This window comes from Acromyrmex echinatior, chromosome 18 (genome assembly GCF_024713525.1).
Source record: "Acromyrmex echinatior isolate Ae372 chromosome 18, ASM2471352v2, whole genome shotgun sequence".
NCBI lineage: Eukaryota > Metazoa > Arthropoda > Insecta > Hymenoptera > Formicidae > Acromyrmex > Acromyrmex echinatior.
In genome coordinates, this window is record NC_141869.1 from 2,980,898 (window position 1) to 2,999,218 (window position 18,321).

Below are 18,321 nucleotides of genomic sequence, written 5' to 3' on the forward strand. Positions count from 1 at the left end.
GCATTTCACATAATAGTTTAATCGTTCACCAAAAGAACTAAAAAATATTCAGTATAATATAACAATAATATTTCTTTGTTTAATAAATTAGTGATATTATTGTTAAAACGTTAAATATTATTATTTTTGTACATCTTATTTCTTCCTATTCATTATTTACGAAAAAAATGTGTTTAAAGCTAGAATGAGTCTTACTCATACTAGGAGGAATTCAAGTTCGATAGGATATTTGTAAAAAGAATGTGACTTTTTTATCTCTTTTTTTTATTAGCTTCCATTTATCTCCTTTCTTAAACGAACAATTATTGCTAAAGACAAAAGTATACATAGACAAGGAATTAAATTAATATTTTACGCAATATATCAGTATGCCTGTATATGTTAATTGCAATTATATAATACAATGATTTACAAATAACATAAATATTACAACTATCTACAAACAGTGTAATACAACATGATTCAAATAGTTTTTTCATTTATCTGTAATTTATCATCATAAATAACACTTATAGCATACAATCATTGAATATTTTTTTTCTCTTTCCATAAAATTAAAATATTTTAAAATATCTTGTGAATGTTATACCCTTGACATGTAGTGCTAACTTTTCGTTTCCTTAACTTTACAAAAACGTAAAACATACAAATGTTCTCCTCTTACTTTCCTTTCATGAACAATTTCACCAGACATATTTAACTTTTTGAAAGCGCTCAATATATATTTAGGATCATTTTCTTTTATAACAACTAAATAAAACAATCCTGCATCTGATAAGATTTTGGGAATAATAGTAAATACCTGTTCCATAACTTGTCTACCATTTTTACCACCTGCCCATGTTTTGAATACGAGTCTGTCATCTATTACTTCATTATATTCTGTAACTACATACGGAGGATTAAATAAAATAATGTCAAATGTATATTTAATTCGTATGCAATCTAATAAATTCATTTGAAGGATATCTACATCGACTGAATTAATCAGACTAGTTCTTCTCGTGGCTCTACATGCATCAGGATTTATATCAATCGCAATAAACTGAACATTATGACGTTTTAATGCCATTGCTAAAGCTGTGATAACTATACCAGAACCACTACCTATCTCTAAACAAATTCTTGGCTTCATCGCATGCAGAATCTCTAAATCTGCCTCCAAAGCATCTACCAAAAGATATGAATCCTCAGAAGGCTCATAAACTGTATTGAGCTCCTCATCAGACAGTTTAACTATTGGGGTCTCCATAATTTATAAGAAAAAATGTAATAAAATCTTATAAAACTTATAAATAATCGTTTAGTAACAATTTGGTCATATGTTATCGATCATAGGTTTAATATTGGAAATTATTGCTGCTTATCAGTCTCTGCTGTAGCTGGTTCTTCTTTATCAGTTTCAATACTTGTGTTGTTATATGCAGAACTATTATCTAGTAGTGTTTTTCGTTTGGCAGTACTCTTCTCGACAGCTTGATGCACTTTATTCAAGCACTCTTGGGTACTTTGCAGAATGTTGCTAACAATAGTAATCTTATGCTTAGCATTAACTAGTTTTTTTACATAAGAATCTGTGTCTAGTGGATACTGCAACGCTTCGTTGATTTTTTGAAGTTCCTCTGTTAGGGATTCAATCCGTTGTTTCAGCTCAATTTGGCATATTCTATAAAAAATAATATTCATATGTAAACCAAATAAACTCTTAATTATATATTTTTATATGCAACAGAATGTATAAGTGAACCTATGAATGACTGAGTAGATAAAAATAAATGTTATTTTATTTGATATAATGACTACTTTCCTTTTAAGAGACACGGTTGATATAAACGTTATCTTTTTTGGCATTCAATAAACGGTAGCAAAGATGAAATGACACTTGTGTGTGTGTGTGTGTGTGTGTGTGTGTGTGTGTCGACTGTGCTTAAAAGGAAAGTGGACTCTGTCTTACAAAAATGTTGCAAAAACAATAAGCGTACAAGTGTGACTGCGACATCGAACAGAAGTTTATGGGCATACGCCCTGCAACGAATCGCAACGAGAAAATTGTGGATACCTTGTAGCGCGAATTCTATCATCCAGTTGATCCACTGTAGGTTTCAGGAGGCTCATGAGACCCTCTGTTAATGCATCTCGCGTGGGATTTTCGCAAAAGTCATCTATCTTGTCGTCGATCGATGTATTGTCACTCGCTGTGTCCACATCCATATTGCAACCGTAATATGACGTCTACCATACTATGTGAGGTTAGGTGCGGAAGACATGTGAGGTTAGAACGGTGAAGACGCACCCATGATTCTCAAACGATCAGTGGTCTAGTTTCCAGCATTCTCCTATCGTTCGACTGTAACAGGAGAATACTCGACTGTAGTTGGTTGGTTCTTACATTCTGATCTGGTTTAAACCCTCGATGGAAACTAGGCTAGTGATTGACTCGTTCTCGTTTCGAGATGAATGTCGATGATGAATATTCTGAAAGCAACCTAACTGCAATGTAATCACTTGATCTTCAGTGAATGAATATTTTAGTGTAAAGATCGTTGTGTAAAATGTTAGAAATCTCGAGTGCCTTCATTATGACTTGTTATTAAATGAAAAATAAGTATGCAAAATGCCAATAAGAACAGCGTGAACTCGAATGTCGAAAAATAAGGAAAGATATATTGTGAGATACTTGAAAAAAAAACGCATGTGTTGCGAAGAATACGAGCGCGAATATAGTATTGTTCGAATAATAATCAGTAATCCGAATCATTATTATAAGGCCTGTTCTTTTTGGCTGAACTTTTGCATCAGTTTATCTTTCTCCTTCTTTTCTTCTGAAGAAAAAAAGAAAAAAGATAAACTGGTGTAAAAGTTCAGCTAAAAAGAGCAGGTCTATAATTATGTTCGTGATTTTAGGTTTCTGAAATTAGAAAAGTACAACTACGTTTAATTGCGTATGAGATCGCGATGCTGAGTTAGCATCTACTATGCAATTCGAAGCGCGAATATATGTATAATATGAGTACGTGTGCGCGTAATGTTTAAATTTAATGAACTTTATCTCTCTCTCTCTCTCTCTCTCTCTCTCTCTCTCTCTTAATAGATTGCATTGATTTTCTTCATAACGTAATGATTCAATAAATTTATTAACAATCATAAATGTGCAAAACATAATGATCAGGTATACTAAGGAGCTATACTAGTTTCAGCGGATGAGACAGATAAATTTAATAAATATTATACGTAACATATTTTATTTAAATTAATTTTTGTACTTGATTTGTATCCGGACAAGGATCGCAATTAATTTTACATAATTCGACATTACATTCGATGAACAAATCCATAACATCAGGGAATTTGAAGGCTTGAAAGAACGCATAAGCGATCATGGAAGCGCCTGTATTGCCGGTATTGTTTGTCTTTTGGAAGGCACCAAACAGTTTCGGTTTCAGAATGCAGCCTCTTTCGTCGGTGAGCTGCAACATATTGGTTGAGGCTTCGTCTCGCGCCAAACAGTCACGCACCTTAAAAATAATTGTTTCATATTTTATATTTGTAATCACGCCTAAACAAAATTTATTATTTTAGAAATGAAAATAGATCATAGCAACGAACAATCATTAGCTTGTAATTATTTCTTGTATATTTATGAATAAATAGCATTTACATTGTTTGATTTTGTATATGTAAGATGGATTTCGATGCGTACCTGAAGATCGAAACTAGGATCGCCCTTCACGGAAACTACTAAGGTCATGGTTTCTCCGATCTTTACGAGTCCATCGACTGTAGGTGCAAAAGGTCCTTTACCGATTTGAATATCCAATTTGATTGTTGCAGTATCGCCACTAAAAGTAACGATCTCCTGGTTCAACATATCTATTGAGAGATTCACCATTAAAGACTTATTAATGTTTCCTTTCCAAAGACATCGTATTCTTCGAATTGCATCCCATACTTCTTGTATACCTGGTTCATTCTGGTTTTTAGGAAAAAAAGCTTTTTACTTTTAAATCTAATAATTATATTCGGTTTTTTTTGTATGAGCTAAGTATGACTAATATAAAATTTGAAGAAAATAAAAAGTAAAACTAATAAAAAGTCGACATCAACTTGTAATACAAGGACGGTTTCCAAATATGCTTGTCCAGTCGCACCCTTGAAATCATTAATGAATTGAGTTCCGCAAGAGTCTAAATTTACAGTAAAAGAATACTGTATTGAGCTGGAATTCTCTTTTACGTATATACATTCCGGATTCGCATAATATCCCTGAAATTTAACAAAATCAATATATTGTCGATAATTCGTAGCAAAAGATTGTTTTGTTTCACGCTTACTTTAGAATAAATAATGCCGTTGAAAGCGCGATTGAATTCAATATGAATCGTCATCATTGTCTTACTACATTCCACATTAAGATCATGGATATGTGGGGGATGATGAGACTCAACAGTGGCTTGAATGGCTTTTGGATATTAAAATTGCAAATTAATTTTTATGTTCTCTCTGTGTTTATATTAGATTGACTGTAGCAAAAGATAGATGTATAGATAACGTACACGTATATATATTCTGCGTACTCAGCTCACTAGCACCTATTAAACTATTAATTGTGATAGATTCAGCAATTTGTGTCGTAGTTTTTGTTATATTAGGAAGGATACGTGAGGACACATACTTTCTAAAAGAAATGCCTTCGTTTCCACCTGTATGTCCAGCCAATTGCTTGCCAGTCCTGGACGCAGAATGAATCGGTCCTGCACTAGTCATTGAAAAAGGTGGAGATTGTGACGATAAATGAGTGAGCGACGATTTCAGGATATTTAGAGGCGAAAAAGTCGTTGAGTGCTGATTTAACTTAGGATTGTATGATGTAAAGGCTACAAAATTTTGTAGTACATACATGGAATCTTGTTGGCTACTTGATCTTGGGGTAGAATATGATTTAGAGAAAGATTGCTTACAAGTTAGATAACTGATCTTCGGTGGAGTAAGAAACAGTGATGGTCGCTGCACGCGATGGTTCGTTACGTTATTCTGTCGGGAGTTTATTCCTGTCTGGAAGGTTTGAGATCTTTGCAACGATTGTTGCATATTAAAGATCGGCCAATATGTATTTAAATTCGATTGGGGACGAACTGTAAAAATATGAACATTTTTTTTATCGAAAGTGAAAATCCATCTTAATGATGTTCCTTAATAAAAGAAAAATATTAATAAAAATTGCATATACGCAGTATTAATATGTTTTATTGATACTATTTTTATATTTATTATTGTAAATTACTTTGCAAATTTTATATCGTACATTTAAACTTTAAATTCATGGTCTATACAAATTTCCAATAAAATTTAAACAATAAGATGTTTTTATTCAAATATTAGTATTGCCATTTTATATTTACCATTTAAAATAATATATAAATTAAGAATATTAAATAAATTAGAGTTTACATTTTTTAGACTTACTAATGATGAAACAAAATTGGAAAATGATTTCATAATCAAAAATTGCCAAAAATATATTTATAATAATTTTCATTGAATTTATTGAAAAATAATGTTATCAAGATATATAAACATCGATTATTCTTATATCTATTTATTAACTTTTCTGAATATTAATTAAAAACAGGATTTAAAAAATAAAAAAAGGAAAATATAATCTCAAAAACTAATTGGGAATACATTGATATAATAATAATGCTTTATGATAAAAAATGATTTGTCAGAATCAATTGCAGAATAAGCGCATACCAAAGCGTTGTTAGACAGTGAAGCAACTTGTAACTATGTAACTACGTTTTCCACGATAAAATTGATTATTTACGGTCAATTAGTAATAATAATTTTATGCTTAAATTAATGCGGCGGCAGTGATTGTACATAATAGCAGCTTTTTTTTTAAATTACAATATATATCTGAGATGCAATAATTTATTAAACTTTTAAACGTTATTTATTAGTAAATTTCAAATCGTTTATGATCAAATTTATATTTATAATAATATTATAACAGTCATACTATCTCTCTTTTTTCCTGATTCTCTATAAGAAAAATTCTGTATTCCTACCAGAATTTGTATTTGTGTTTCTCGCGAAGATTGCGCCATCGCCGAAATCGTGGTTGCATATCGCTGCACTTGAAAGAGCAATGACAACAATCGCTGCAGTGAACATCATCCTTAAAATGTCAATTTAATTGTAATTAATGATTAAACTCTTTTATTTCTTCACCTCTCTCTCTCTCTCTTTCTCTCTCTCTCTCTCTCTCTCTCTCTAACACACACACGCACACGCACACACATACGCACACGCACGCGCACACGCACACAATGTCAATAGTCTCGCGTAAAATCGAATTTAATGTTATAAAAGTGAAGATCATATCAATATCATTAACAAGAATAGGAAGATATATAAAAAAATGATAAGTCTTAGATGCGATAGATTGATTTTCTCGTCAAAAGTAAATAATGACTGAAAAATTGCAATTTTCGACATTTGTTACAAACGAGATGACTTTTAATGAAATGAGGAATGATAGTGTGTGAGTATTGTAATTTAGGTCTGAGTTTGTGTATTTTGGATTAATGTACACGAAAATTATGAAATATGTAAAATACACAAAAAGGTCTACCTTACCTCGACCTTTGCAAATTTTGAAAGCATCATTGTTAGAAAATACAATACATAATGGTTTTGTAATTGGACTATAATTGGCGGAGTAACCAAGGTTTTAGTAGAGAAAAAGATAGAGAGAAAGGAAAAAACCGCACGCAATTATTTCGACAAATCTTGAATGAAAAATGTAATGTTAGTAACGGCATTTATTCTTTAATCTTAAGCTATTATTAAAAATTTTCTTTGAATTTATGTCGGGATTGTTTCTGTTACTATTCATTTCTATTTTGACAGATAGATATTCATTAACATATTTCCTTAAACGAATTATATACTGCATAATTGTACTTTATTATCTGAAATGTTTGATAATATCAGATCTAATTAGGATTATTAATTTATAGATACATTCACTTCAGCACACAATCTCATATTTCTAATCATTTAGATATTTCTTTTATAGGCAAGTCATATTTTCATGCATAATCTTCAAAAATATTAAAATTCGAAATCATTGTAAATCTTCCACTAAATACATATTTTTTGCATGCTTGTTCGTGCTTTTCTAGGATTTCAAGCGAAACAAATTGATGTATTTATGACAGAAAATTTGTGAAGAAGCGTAATGATTATGAAAAGAGCATATAAAATTGACAAAATATGTAGAATTATCATGTTTTGTTAGTTATTTTTCATTTAATAAACTTTCCGACGTTAAATATCTAAATAGGCATCTAAATAAATATCTAAATAAGCATTATTATTTTTAAAATTATTTCTAAACAAAGTTAAAATCTTACAGTTATTCTTAATTAATCCGATGTACTTGCGACAAGCGCGGAAAAGCACTGTGCATCTTTGCTTAGTTTATGTCACTAATCCGTTAGCGAAACCGAATCATCGTATTACCTTTAGTTGCCTGCGCTCATCTGATGTTTCATTGGATTAGTAAGGTAAAAAATTGAAAAATTAACAGTGGAATATGGAGTTTCAGCAACATGAAAAGTGAAAGTCGTACTGCGCGGAGCTGAAGGAATGTGTAGATATATAATGAATATGCGCTTGCTTTTACGTATTTATATTGAAGACGTGTATACATGTATACATAATTGTGAAATCAGAGATTTATGCATCGTTCGATATAAATCCATGCACTTTCTCATATGTTTGTTTGAATATAGTAAAACACACACACACACACACACACACACACATAAATTATGTATTCTAAGAACAAAATAAAAGTAAATTGTATATCTATGTCGTATAACATAATAAATGAGAAATTTTTAATATTTTATTTAAAATACGGAATATATGTCCGTAAACTTATATTACTTTTCTAATTTAAATATATGTATATATATATATATATATATATATATATATATATATATATATATATGTATATATTCATCTTGATGTCAAAAAGATGATAAATAATGTCAGTTTTATCAGGTATATACAAATAATATAAAATCTATATACATATATATATATATATGTTTAATAAATATTACATATTTGAAACTCACGTGTAAATAAAATAATTCCAAATTATTGGCACAACATACAAATAATTGATTGCTGAAGTCAATCTTGATGGCTAAAAGTTTGTACGTGCGTTTGAGAAAGGCAAGAATGAATATAGGAAACATCTTCATTTCAGCTTTATATAAGTATTATTCTCTTAGATCTCTAGACGGACTCTGCAAAAAAGTGTGCCATCACTCTGAATGTGTCTATCGTAATTTTATCATCAACGAGATGAAAAAAGTACTTGTTGATGAAATTATAAAACGAATATTTTACATTTAAAGTTTTATAAAAAATAGCACTTCAATTTATTTCTGTTACTAAATTCATAATAATTATAATAATTATATCATGAAAAGAATTATATCAGTAAAAGAATTCATCATTTATCATTATATCATTTTGTTCATATTGCTGTTATTATGAGATATTTAATATATATATTATTATTTCGATTTTATATGATAATAAAATAATTATTTTCAACAATGAAAGAAATATTGTAAAAGGAATGAAAAACTGGTTAATTATTTTAAGATTTGTAATATAAAATTAACAAAATACAATCTGAGAGGAAGATTATGACTTTGAATCATTAAAAACTATAATTTTTCAATCATATTATTAACTATAATTTTTTTATTAATTATAATAATTAATTATTAACTATAATATTTAAATCATATTATTGTATTTTAATCAAAATTCTTTTATTAAACGCTCATGAATGTCTACTTATTTGGTTTTATGACTTTCTGTTATTTGAGTGAATAATGTTACAAGTAATAACTATAATTATAATTCATAAACTTTTAATTTTCCCATACATAACGTGATTTTTCATGTTAAACTTTTGCGAACTAGAAATCGTGAGTGCTGGAGTGTAATTTTAGTATTTTACTAAATTATTATACATGTAATCTAATATGAATAATCGTATCATGTGCTGTATATAAGTTTCAAATTCATTTAATAGTTGTCTATATAACGATATTGCAAAAAATTAATAATTAAATAATTACAATATACAACACTGGACAGTCTGATCATTATATTTCTACATTTTATTATATAAATTATTCGTACATAAATTTTCTGCTTTTATAAAATGCTTAGGTAATTAACTTTTTCCGGCGTTTTTAAATTTGTAGATGTTCTAATACTTGATCTGATAATCACCATTTTAATTTTTATCCTATTCTACAATCAAATATTTAAAAAACTAGCTTTAAGAAATAGTCATGATTTTTTCGCGTGAGCTTACTTCACTATTATCAATACCAAATAACAAGGCATGAACTATATCATGATAATTTAATACTCTCGAATATGCATTTTCTTAAAAAAAATAGTAAACCTGCTAGCTCAAAGTTTAGTAGAAGTGATGGACATAAACAAAGAAAAAGTTCATAAGCGTAGAAAAACATATATCCGATAATTAAATTTCTTATCAAAGGAAGAATAAAATCTTTGGAAATATAAAACACTATTACACGCTATTAAAATATAAAACACTATTTTATTAATAGCAAAAAATTCATTTTACAATAATTTATGTTTATCATTTTAAAGCTATTAATATTGTTTAACAAAAATATCATTAATACTTATGTAAATGAATAGTCAAATTGTATAAATGATTAAATTGTAATCTTTTATACATTTACTTATATTACAAATTCCATTCCTCGAAATCCACATTAAAATAACGACAAATTAACTCATCAAAACGACAAATTAACTCTTTATATGCATATATTCTATAATTCTGTATAAACTACAAAACACTATGAATTAAATTATTTTTAATATACCATTACAATCGTACCAAGATTTTAGCATCTCAGTCTCTTATCTTTATTATCAATTATGCTATATTATCAGTCATGATGTATTATATTCTTCTGATCTTAAGCAATTGCAAATCATTAAACAGTTCATTATACACAAGTTTGGGTGCATCTTTACCCCAGATAAAATCCAGATGATTGAATTTAGGCAACGGTACTCTATACAAGTCAAATATGTTGGGTAATAATGAGTTGTATAGCTTTTTCACGTCCTTGAAAAGAAATCGTAAGTTATCATACGTTATACATTTCATTACTCTGCACTGTTAAATCTATGGTGTCAAATTTAACTTAACATGAGTCGCCACTGCTTCTACTCAATTATATCGTTATTTTATACTAAAACAATGGTTATATCTGACACTGTATAGTGTCAAATTTTAATAAAAAATATTAAGTTAAATTTGACACTATATATTTAATAGCGTAGTTATATATTATTTAAAGATTGATTCACAAGATAACGCAAATCAATTTTTAATATATATTTATATGTATGTATGTCCTACGTATCTCTTCCGTCTAAATACATTTTCTCTCCACTTACCAAACTATCAGCCAACCAATCATTGTCGGCGTAGAATAGCCCAATTGGCAGTTTGATGTTTGTTAGATTATAGTCCGGCGGTTCAGTTGCATTGTAGATCAATAGATTTTTCTCGCGTCCATAATCGAATTGACGAAATTTGCCTGACTCGATTTCCTGACCGAAGTGTATCAGCGTTTTGGTCGAAGCACCGGCTGAATCGTAATTCAGAATCGTTGGGAGCAGAGTCTAGAAAACAATATGATATCTGATTTGATATCTAAAGAATGACTGCATGTGCCAAACATGATGATTCGAAGCGTTGCTCGTAGTTGCACTTTGATGATTTTGATCACGTTCATTCATGGAATACTTACGTAATTGAATTGTTCTTTATCGAATCCACAGATCAAGAATATTATGTTGGTACAGATCTCCTCAATGTAATTTACCTCGCAGCTGTGCTTCGCTAGAAATTGCAGCACACTATTATGCGGCAGAAACTCATCCTCGCCGAAGAAATGCGCTATTATCTGTAATTCATGGATCCCTTAATTGCGATATATTTACTTACAATTTGAGTGTTCTCTGATTTCAGTATTTGAAAATAAATATTAGGTGTTGGAATTAATTCGTAGCGTTTTACAAGTGATGGGAAGTACTTTCATTAATGTATTTTTTAATGCTCATGTGAAATAAATAACATTCTTTCATTAAAAAACGCTACGAATTAATTCCAACACCTAATACATTTGAAGTACTTTTTAACAAATTAAATTTATGTGAGTGATCTTTGATCTTAATTTGTAAACAACATTTTATTTAAACTATAATAAAAAATTGGATAATATAGCTATATAATATAACTACTACATGGATATATATATATATATATATATATATATAACAATAAGTGAGAGCAGGGAAAAGATAATTTTTCCATTTTTAGTTTCTCTCTCTAAAATTGAAAATCTTATCCTATGAAATCTTTTCCTATACTTGTTTATATTTAGAAAACTTCAATATAAATACAAGTACAATAATAAAAATAAAAACGATAATGAAGGACTTCTGTATTTCTAACAAAATAATAATATAAATGTGCAATCAAGGGCTACAATATACGAAATCAGCGCAGTATTATATAATTCAAGCGAAATACAATTTATTCTTTCAACTACTAGAAATAAATGTTAAATTCGATTTTTGTGTATACCGTTTCTCGACTTTGATTCGAGTCATTCTCAGCATCCTTAACAATAAATTGGTGAGTGATAAAAATTCACATGTAAATCGATGTATTTTTTATTAGATCTCCTTCATGCTGCTCATGAAACTGCACAACTAAATAGCAAGTTATTTTGTCTCTGTTATTCCGCAGAAACACTTCCACTATCCATGTCCATGCATAATTATATATAATACATATTAAAAACATTTTTATCTTCAAAAATCGAACTGTTTAGTCGATTTCTTTCGTTTAAGATTTGTATAATTTTCGATAGTCGCAAAGTATGTATTTTTTGAAAATAAAAAATGACAATGCGTTCGAATTACTGCGCTGATTTCTTATAGTTCTTGATTGCACATTTATGTTATTATTTTGATAGAAAACTTATCTCTTTTCTAGTATATCGTGAGCAAAATCTATGATTTTTATTCTTCTTACATAAATATTTTACAATATTGCTCATATATTTTTTACAATGAAGCTTATTTATTACAGCTTTTCTGATATTTAACACAATATATTTTTAAAATACATATTAAATTTTTAAAGTAAATTCTATTCGGAATTAATTTAAAAAACATAGTAGTGTTGTCTTTTCTCCTTTTAGTAGTGTTATCTTTTCTCTTTCTAAAATCTTATTCACTTGTAACTCATAAATTATTCATGTTGATCTCGATATTTTTTTATTGAGAAAAAACACATTCAAAAAATGAAACTATCTTTCAAAAATAATAGTAAAATATAAAGGGATGTATGTATCATAAAATTATGAGACGAAGTGACTTAATACTAATTAATGTAATATTTCTTAATTATTGCATGTTGTTTTAAATTCTTAAACTAGACAATAACTTAGTTTTTAATAGTATATTACCTTTAATTCGTTGACGAAAGGAGCAAAATATCGTATTGGACTTTTTATATGTTCTACAAAAGCTATAGGCGCGAGACTAATTATTGCTTGTACCATTTGAGCAATATCTGGACGTTCTGCTGCCATTACATAAGAAGCAGTTGTACCCATTGAATGACCAATATACGTGTGCAATTTTTGTGACGTCTTATCCGTGATATACGAGATCATCGCAGATAAATCATAGATGCCCAGTTCGTGAAAGCTAACAAAAATTTTAATCGATATACGTCACAAAATATAACAAAAAATATATGTCCCATAATAATATAAAATTAATTCATCAACTTTCATTTGCTTTTACTGTAAGTTACAGTTAGTGTCATAAGAGCGTCAGTAGTTTTCTAAAAGAAATCGAGTATGTTAAAAATGAAAATTTATATTTTAAAATTACACGCATTTACTTGCAATTAGCATGGCATCCAATTATCATTATTATGATTATAGTTTATTATCAAGACGTGCTTCCAACGAGAATTTTGGATAAAGTCCTTTAATTCTTCCGAATGTACCAATATTGGCTTGCAAATATTTATTCTCTTTATTTTCACGCGATTGACCAGATATTTTCAATCGGATTTATACATTTATGTTATTATTTTGATAGAAAACTCTTTTCTATTATAGTATATCGTGATCAATATCTACGATTCTTATTCTTCATACATAAATATTTCACAATATTATTCATATATTATTTTTTAACGACAACGAAGCTTATTACAACTTTTCTGATATTTAATACAATATATTTTTAAAATATATATTAAATTTTTAAAGTAAATCTTACGAGTTTAGAAATTGGGAAGGCCAATCCATTATATTATTATTACGTACATTATCATTTTCACATTTGTAAAAACAGGAAGAATGTCTCGTGGAAATCCTGGTGGCAAACTATAATTAATAATAATATTAAACAACAAGTAAATGCATTTTGGTGTATGTACTTTTTAAGTATAACTTCAATTTTTGATATATTCAGAGAACCGCTAACAACGCTCACTATTAATTACATATTAATTGTTACGATCATATAATATTTGACGCAAAATTATTTTCTTCTTATTTTATTAGTACAAGTACCTAAAATTCCAAAATTTTGAATCCGACGGAGATAAAGAAATGTGCGCTCTCGAATTGGTATTCCCACGAAAATTGCCCAACCAAACGTCATATCCCCGATCGGCCAATATGAAAGCTAGTATGAAAAAGAAAACATTATTCACAGTAGATATAGTTATTTACATAAAAATATTTTGGCTTTATAGTATTATATATACAATTTATGCATCCGTATTGTCTGATAAATTTTTCTCTTATTTCTGTAATAAACTGTTTATTAATCTCATTTTGAGTAAAGTGAAATTTTATGTAAAATACAGAAGAAAAATATTTAATTTTAATAAACAAACTTATTAGCATACAAAGTATAATATTACAAAAATAAAAATGAAAACTTTCAAAAATCAAAATTAGAATTTATACGGTTTCTTTTGGTTGGAATTGGAGAGTTTATTTTTCGTTATTTTGCCAGAAGCGTAATTGATAAAAATTTGATTGAGGTAGTACCAAGTCCTTTATCCTTGCCGGGAATGACCCAGTCGGCGGAACTGCCGAAAAGACCATGTTGTAACAACATGGATAACTTCTTGTTACCTGGAATACGATGGAGTGTTAAGAGGTAACCGTCCTCAGTCTGTACAATATGAGCTTCCGCTGGATAACCAGCTTTTTTTATCATTTGTAGCTGGAAAAAATAAAAACAAATTATTTATCACTTATAGTGATACAAATTGTGATCTCAAAGATCTCATTATGCTGAGCCTTTATTCTATCTTATATGATTCTTATACTTATGAGAAATTAAATTCCGCAGTCTTTATCTGTAGTGATGGTGCTGCGTAATATTATTTATAGTGATATTTATAAGTTGGTGCCATAAAAAGCTCTCTTAGAAAACATCTCAAACAGCACAAAGTCTAAAATTGTGACATAAGACGTCTTTAAGTCGTCTTTTAGATGCAAAAAACGTCTTATGACTCGACTTTTTGTTGTCTGGGATTTTACAGAACAAAGACTTTTTGATATCATTTTAAAGAAATTTGAATAAGGTCTTTAAAAAGTTATTTTAAAAAATTTGCTCTCTTTCGCTCTTTTTCTCTGTCTTTTTATCTCTCAATAAAGTTTACTGAGAATTACAAAACTGTATTTAACATCTTAAGATATTATTTAAGATAATCTTGAAATATAAGAACGGATTATGAATATCAATCTTATTCCTTTTTAATTAGATATTTATAGCTCAATCTTATACTTATTATTTTAAATTTCAAATGATTTCAAGATTCTATTCAATCAATAGGTGCATCCAGAAGTACGACCGCTCAGTAAGCTCTTGTACCTGTTTGGTCTATATTTTTAGATCTAATGGAATATGCCAATCAAATGCAAGAGCTCACTGAGCGCTCAGTGAGCGATCGCGTTTCTGGATGCATCCAATGAATTAATAAGTCAGTTCTTTATTCCTGTACTACTTAAACTGATGCAATAAGTTGAAGTGAAACAAAAAAAAGGCCTGTTTTTTTTGCTAAACTTTTACACCAATTCATCTTTTTTTCTCTTCTTTCCTTCTGCAGATAAAAGAAAGAAAGATGAACTGATGCAAAAGTTTAGCCAAAAAGAACGGATCTAAATATATTGCACCGTGTGCACCACTTCAGACAGTGCAGGAATAAAGAACAGACCTATAATAATAAGTGCTTCAAAATTGTAATTGAGATAACTTTAAATGCATGATTATAAAATCGGAATACAGAAAAAATATTTACTTACCGTATTAAGGTTGATATCAGAATTGAATTTAGTGCTATTCGGCCGTTTTCTGCTTTCCTGCATCATTTTCATGAATGCGTTCAGCGAAAGATCTTGCGAAATGTCAGATATCACGATTGCGGCTAGGCCGCAGACCAACAAGAAAAATGCGATCACAATCGCCTGCATCGTAATGACATACGATAAAACCGGTGATTAATTCGAATTAAATCGGATACCGTGATTCCTCTATAGATATCAAGATGTAATAACAGCGAAAAATTAAGATGAGAAGTATACGCTCTTTCTACATAGAACTGAATTCTTTTTATCTCACATTCTCTATAGTAAGAAACGATGACGAATACGTTTGCTCGGAAGAGGAGGGGGAGACAGAGACAGAGAGAGAGAGAGAGAGAGAGAGAGAGAGAGAGAGGAGGGCGAAAAAGGAGGATAGATAGAAAAAGTTGAAGCAATCCCACGCATAACAACAAGTCATCATATTAAAATGACTTCAAAGTGATCATTAAAAGTAATTTTTCAATCATTTCCAATTCATTTTAATATTATTTTGACGTGATCGTGACTTGTTCTGCTTGTGCTTGAGGTATCAGTCATCTGATGATTATTATGAAAATTACACAAATTGTAATGAAAACTAATCGAAGATGCGTGTAACATTGTTTATGTTAGACAAGTTGCACCTCGTTTTGATTAGATTATTCTTATCTATATTCTATGTACCTAATATAATCTCCTTAAATTATTTAGAGTGGAATTTTACTCTAAAGAGAGTGAAATTTCACTTTTAAAAATTAAAGATTCTACCACTCATTTTTTTAAAGAGAGAAAATATGCAGACCGCGCTGATTTTATACGAATCATCTGATATACCTATAAATATCAATTTTTCAAATTGCTTTGAGAATATATTCTTCCGATTATAAAGATTTAAAAAATTGATTTTTCTTGATTCTCTAAATTAGATTTTCTTTAAAGTTTATATTAATTTATCATTCGGATAATTAGAACTGCAATAAAGTATAACAATCAAGAGTAGACATTAAAATATTATATATACTTACAGGAAAACCTCACGAAATGTCAAATTCTAATTTTAATGAAACTTCGTATACATAAGTTACGTAACAGACGAATTTAGATAATTTCAAAAATTTAAGATATAAAAAAGTTTTATACAAAAATTTTATAATAAAAATATCTCTATCTTTATTCATGTACATCGATAATATTTTTGAAATATAATTATTTAAAAAATTTCTTTGAAAATGTTTAAAAATAATTATTTTTTGAAAATATTAGTGATGTGGACGAAATAGAAATAATCTTATTATAAATAATCTCGAATAGAAATAATTTTATTGTAAAACTTTTTTGAAAAACATTTTTTATACAAAATTGTCTGCTTCGTTCCCCTTCTATTGTTAAAAATCATAATTTTGTCTTTTAAAATTTTGAAAGTCAAATCATATTCCGAACGCATATATTCCGTTCGTATTCCGGATGCACGCAAATGTTATTTTATCCTTGTTGTTCACGAATGTTAAACAAGGAAAAAACCACGCAGAAGAAAATTCTATACGTAGCCTTACAGGATAGACATCAATTGTTGACTTGTAATTCTTATACAAGAGTATATAAACTATTTTAAAATAAATTGTTCTAAATATCTTAAAATTTCTTATTGTACAATATAAATAATAATAGAAATTTTTGCATTTTTTAATTTATGTGTTTAAAATTTATTTTAACAAATCGAGTCAGGCAGACATCGTCGATCGTTAATTTATACACCACCTTTGAACAATTTGACGAATTCGGTACCGTTATCGGATGTGTTATTTGTGTTGAATGACGTGTCAAAGTAATCATAATAGATGATTTAAACACAGCAATCAATCAAATCCTAGATAGTGTGAAAGAAATAGCTGTTGAAGTAATGGCAAAAGTGAAAGGAAAGTATGAACAATAATGGATTTTATACAATTTTCTCTCTTATTGGGAACACTTTATTGCAATTCTAAGCGCAATTGTGCTATATATGTATAAAATTACAACGAATTCGCAAATCGAAATTCATAGATTCTTAAAGTAATTATTATTTTTGTAATATTTTTATTGTAATCGCCAATAACAAAGGTCGTCAATATCATCATACTATTTTATTTTTGGACAATATTATTTAAACAAAAGTAATTTGTCTAATTTGTATTTGTTTCTAAAAATAAAATTTTAGAAACATAAATACAAATTAAAGTGTCTTCTGACTGCTATATAATATAGCAGTTTTTTTATAATACTTTACAATTTTGTCGTAATTAACTTTTTTGTAAGATAAGCAAATATTAATCTGACAAAATGGCACTCTAAAACACGTAACACTTTTTTATGATTTTCGCATAAATATACGATTGCCTTTAATATCGGCAGGACTGTTTAACACTACAATGCAACACTATAAAAATCTTTCTATTCTGTAACTTTTAACGACTGTAACGACATCCTTACATTGTCATTACGCTGCTTATATACGTGGTAAAAGCTTTTTTGTGCGACTGTAATTGAGAAAGCAAATTAATACTTTCTTTAATTAATTTGAAGATGCTGAATGAAACTTGGAAAATTAATAATAGAAATTTCCATAGAACAAAATATGTGAGAAAATTAATGGCAGAAAGTAGTCCTATACAAATATTTTCTTATAAAAGATTTATGAGACAATATGTTGACTGTTATTGTAACTAACGGGTATGATAATTTTGCAATAATCAATTATTATACGACGTGTCCGTATAATGTATTATACGCATCA

The 18,321-nt window shown here is 28.7% G+C and overlaps 4 protein-coding genes across 6 annotated transcripts; all 4 read right to left on the reverse strand.

The window, feature by feature from the left end:
- Window positions 1-361: 361 nt before the first annotated feature.
- On the reverse strand, window positions 362-1,252 carry LOC105144921 (HemK methyltransferase 2). The gene has a single exon (XM_011054185.2). It carries the CDS (start codon window positions 1,250-1,252, stop codon window positions 605-607), a length of 648 nt encoding a protein of 215 aa, XP_011052487.1. The 3' UTR covers window positions 362-604.
- Snapin (SNAP associated protein) lies at window positions 1,240-2,326 on the reverse strand. The gene is made up of 2 exons (XM_011054184.2): window positions 2,060-2,326; window positions 1,240-1,666 (listed from the first exon to the last, which is right to left on the reverse strand). Exons 1-2 carry the CDS (start codon window positions 2,209-2,211, stop codon window positions 1,354-1,356), a joined length of 465 nt encoding a protein of 154 aa, XP_011052486.1. The 5' UTR covers window positions 2,212-2,326; the 3' UTR covers window positions 1,240-1,353.
- An 899-nt stretch (window positions 2,327-3,225) lies between these two features.
- LOC105144941 (uncharacterized) lies at window positions 3,226-8,456 on the reverse strand. Of its 3 annotated transcripts, none has more exons than XM_011054204.2 (8): window positions 8,154-8,456; window positions 6,069-6,178; window positions 4,959-5,132; window positions 4,554-4,874; window positions 4,332-4,459; window positions 4,105-4,263; window positions 3,701-3,970; window positions 3,226-3,515 (listed from the first exon to the last, which is right to left on the reverse strand). In XM_011054204.2, the coding sequence occupies exons 2-8, from the start codon at window positions 6,175-6,177 to the stop codon at window positions 3,246-3,248; spliced, it is 1,431 nt and encodes a 476-aa protein (XP_011052506.1). In that variant the 5' UTR covers window position 6,178; window positions 8,154-8,456; the 3' UTR covers window positions 3,226-3,245. The 3 variants fall into 3 exon arrangements, with proteins under 3 accessions (XP_011052506.1, XP_087271670.1, XP_087271669.1); XM_087415544.1 differs by having other exon boundaries at window positions 4,554-4,597; window positions 4,673-5,132; XM_087415543.1 differs by having other exon boundaries at window positions 4,554-5,132.
- Window positions 8,457-9,653: 1,197 nt separating this feature from the next.
- Window positions 9,654-15,857, reverse strand: LOC105144919 (lipase 3-like). Its single transcript, XM_011054183.2, has 7 exons — window positions 15,510-15,857; window positions 14,247-14,424; window positions 13,761-13,875; window positions 12,636-12,879; window positions 10,908-11,063; window positions 10,552-10,779; window positions 9,654-10,216 (listed from the first exon to the last, which is right to left on the reverse strand). Exons 1-7 carry the CDS (start codon window positions 15,675-15,677, stop codon window positions 10,049-10,051), a joined length of 1,257 nt encoding a protein of 418 aa, XP_011052485.1. The 5' UTR covers window positions 15,678-15,857; the 3' UTR covers window positions 9,654-10,048.
- Between the last annotated feature and the right edge of the window lie 2,464 nt (window positions 15,858-18,321).